Below are 2826 nucleotides of genomic sequence, written 5' to 3'. Positions count from 1 at the left end.
ACAAGCTCTGAAAGTCTTTTCAATAAAATGAACCCTGATTTCATGGGAAGCTCCTTGCTTAGGTGGCAATTAACTTTTGAAACTGGGCTGCTCAATCTGTGGATAGAAGCAAACTGCATTGACAGAATTGCTCCTCTTCGAAAATCATCATCTTCAGGATGGAAGAAAGTCCAGCAATGACCTTCTTCAATGCAACACTGCCTGCAGAGTTGCTACTGCTGCTGCTGGTGGCTTGCGGGGCTCAGCCCCAGGCTGGCAGGGTGAGCACTGATCCTAGTGCACTGTGACCACGGGCTCTCCGTGCCCACTCTTGGTCCTGGAGCTGAGGCCACGCTGCATGAGAGGTCCCTGGGCAGTTGCAACTCTCAGTCAATAAGCCGGAAACAGGTTAAAGAGAAGACAAGACAGTAAAGGTCAAATAGATGCTATCCCAGATAAAATATCAAGGGCTTGTGGACTTGAGCTGGACACTATGTAAAAATGAGGTAACCAGATATCAATAACATTGAGAATTCAAGATGCTTGTAGCACAGCTGAAGACACAGCTTTTCACGTGTAGCTGCAGGAAGTTCTGCTTGGGAGCATTCTATTTAGGATTCACTTCTGAGCAGCACTCCTAGATAGTTCTCTTATTTGGTACATCTAAACTTCTGAATAATCTCAAAATGATGCCTCAAACACCTCCAAGGTTCTGTAGGTGCTTCCAAATCAAAGAAAGGTCTTGTCACGCCTGGTATTATTTTGGTGTTAGCCTATATTATATAACAATTATTTAAAAATTGGTAATCCATATTTGGGTTCAATGATAGCTCTATTAATCTTATTTTATTAACTAGAACATCTTATTCTCCCAATAGGATTAGTGGCTAGAGCTTATTGTACAACCAAAACCAAAATGGGGGCAATGGGTTCTTGGAATCTAATCACCCATGATGAAATATCCCACTGGCCGACTCTCTGATGCAAGATCACCAGGGCGTTTCAACTCAGCCTCAACTTTCATATGGTCAAGTCCTCATGATGGCCAGATATCCAAACGCTTAGATTTTTGTAGGACTCAGAATCCTTTTTCTCTTAGCTAGCCCTCTTCTTGCTCATTCTCTTTTACACGCATCTGTCCAACTTTGGTAGGCTGTTGAGTTCCAGTGGAAGAAATCCCATTCTGCCTCGTAGCCTCTCCCTTAGGGACTCAGAAAGGGAAGGTAGTGCAGTTCTTTCTGGCCATCTGCCTGGCATGGGACCCCAGGCTTCTTGGGGTAAGTTTGACTGGCAATTTTAAAGAATTCTTCCGCAGCATCGAGTGTAATGAGACGGTCCACAACAAAGAGATATCTCTCCGAAAGCTCCCAACTGGTTGGGAAAATATTGGTCTCTTCAGCCAGTCTCAACAATATCTCCCGAGCTCTCCTTGTGTTTTTAGAATCACTGATGGTGCTGAGTTTTGTCACTGACAACAAAGAGTCTGCTTCCTTTTGAAAACCTAAATCTTCTAAAATGCGTTTCCATCTATTTCTCACTTCCCTTCGAATCTGTCGCAGGGTGTAGATATCATAGTTGAGTTTTTGCCACTCTTCTGAATCTTTGGCCTGTTGATTACGAACAACGATCAAATTGTAGAGGATCCTGTCATCGTCTGCCTCTGTGTGGGACACATCGCGAGGCACGCTCCACAGATTCTTTTCATCTTCCCTCACCAGCGTGGCACTGAAGGAAGAATATGGATTGTTATCAAGGGGCAACACAATCGATCCTTATTCCACTGCTGGCCTGTTCCACAGCTAAGGATTTGGTGAGGTTGTAAACACCTTCTCTGGCAGCTCCACTATGCCTAAAGATTCTATTTCCCAGTATCCCTTATAGGTAGGTATGACCATTTAACTGAGTTCTAGCTGATGACGAATGTCAGTGAATGTAATGGCGCCACTTTCAGATGGTGCTAGATGCAGGAGCTCGGTCGCGATGGCCTTTCCGATGCCCGTACCCCCGCCGGTGACGATGGCCACTTGGTGCTGCATCAAGCCTGCTGCCAGGCAGCTTTTGCCCTTGACCTAAGAACTCACGGCCACGGGACATTTGAGTGATGAAGTGTAGGCCAGGTTAAGTCACTGGGTCCACGCCACCTTTTAAATATGCCGGAGAGAGGGCTCACGTCCACGTGACCGCCCCCCATTGTATTTTATGTCAAAAAAAAGCATGATCTCTATCAATTTGAGACATCATGTTTTAGAAAATTTGGATATAAGATGCATTTTTTCCCTTTCCTAGCTAACCTAAATTAATAGCAAAAGTAATCATTTATTGAGCACCTACTGTGTTACACAAATTATTTTTAATCTTTATAACACACCTACAATGTAGGCATTATAATTGCCATTTTTAAAATGAGGAAATTGAAACTCAGAAATGCAATATAATCTGAGCAGAGTTACACAGCTATTGAATGGCAGAGCTAGTATTTAAACCTGTCTCGTCATGTTCCAAAGTCTATGTCTGTATTAAGATAGGAAGACTATAACTTTCTGATACTCAATACACCTAAAAAAGTGAAATTTAGAGAATGTGAAAATTCTCCCCATATCAGAAAACTAGTGTAATTTTTAAAAGAAGTATCATGAGCAGAATCAGGCAATTAAGTAAAAGTACTATTCAAGTACACAAATCACTGTGATCATTGGAGAACATGTTACTGTCACATGAAAGGCAATGAGAGAAGAATAGTATTTACAGCGGTGGGAGAAAATTTCTCTGTCTTTATGCTTCTTTGCCTTTTAAAATGTTAATCTCATAATGATAAAACTAAAGGAACAATAGGTTTTGTTTCCAAAA

The 2826-nt window shown here is 42.3% G+C and overlaps 1 protein-coding gene across 1 annotated transcript; it reads right to left on the bottom strand.

Moving 5' to 3' along the window:
* Positions 1 to 1181: 1181 nt before the first annotated feature.
* On the bottom strand, positions 1182 to 2015 carry LOC133084630 (melanoregulin-like). Its single transcript, XM_061181439.1, has 2 exons — positions 1880 to 2015; positions 1182 to 1750 (listed from the first exon to the last, which is right to left on the bottom strand). The coding sequence occupies exons 1-2, from the start codon at positions 2013 to 2015 to the stop codon at positions 1182 to 1184; spliced, it is 705 nt and encodes a 234-aa protein (XP_061037422.1).
* Between the last annotated feature and the right edge of the window lie 811 nt (positions 2016 to 2826).

Source organism: Eubalaena glacialis, chromosome 2, assembly GCF_028564815.1.
Source record: "Eubalaena glacialis isolate mEubGla1 chromosome 2, mEubGla1.1.hap2.+ XY, whole genome shotgun sequence".
Lineage (NCBI taxonomy): Eukaryota > Metazoa > Chordata > Mammalia > Artiodactyla > Balaenidae > Eubalaena > Eubalaena glacialis.
Note: the sequence above shows the minus strand (reverse complement) of the source record. Positions and strands in the feature narration are given on the sequence as shown.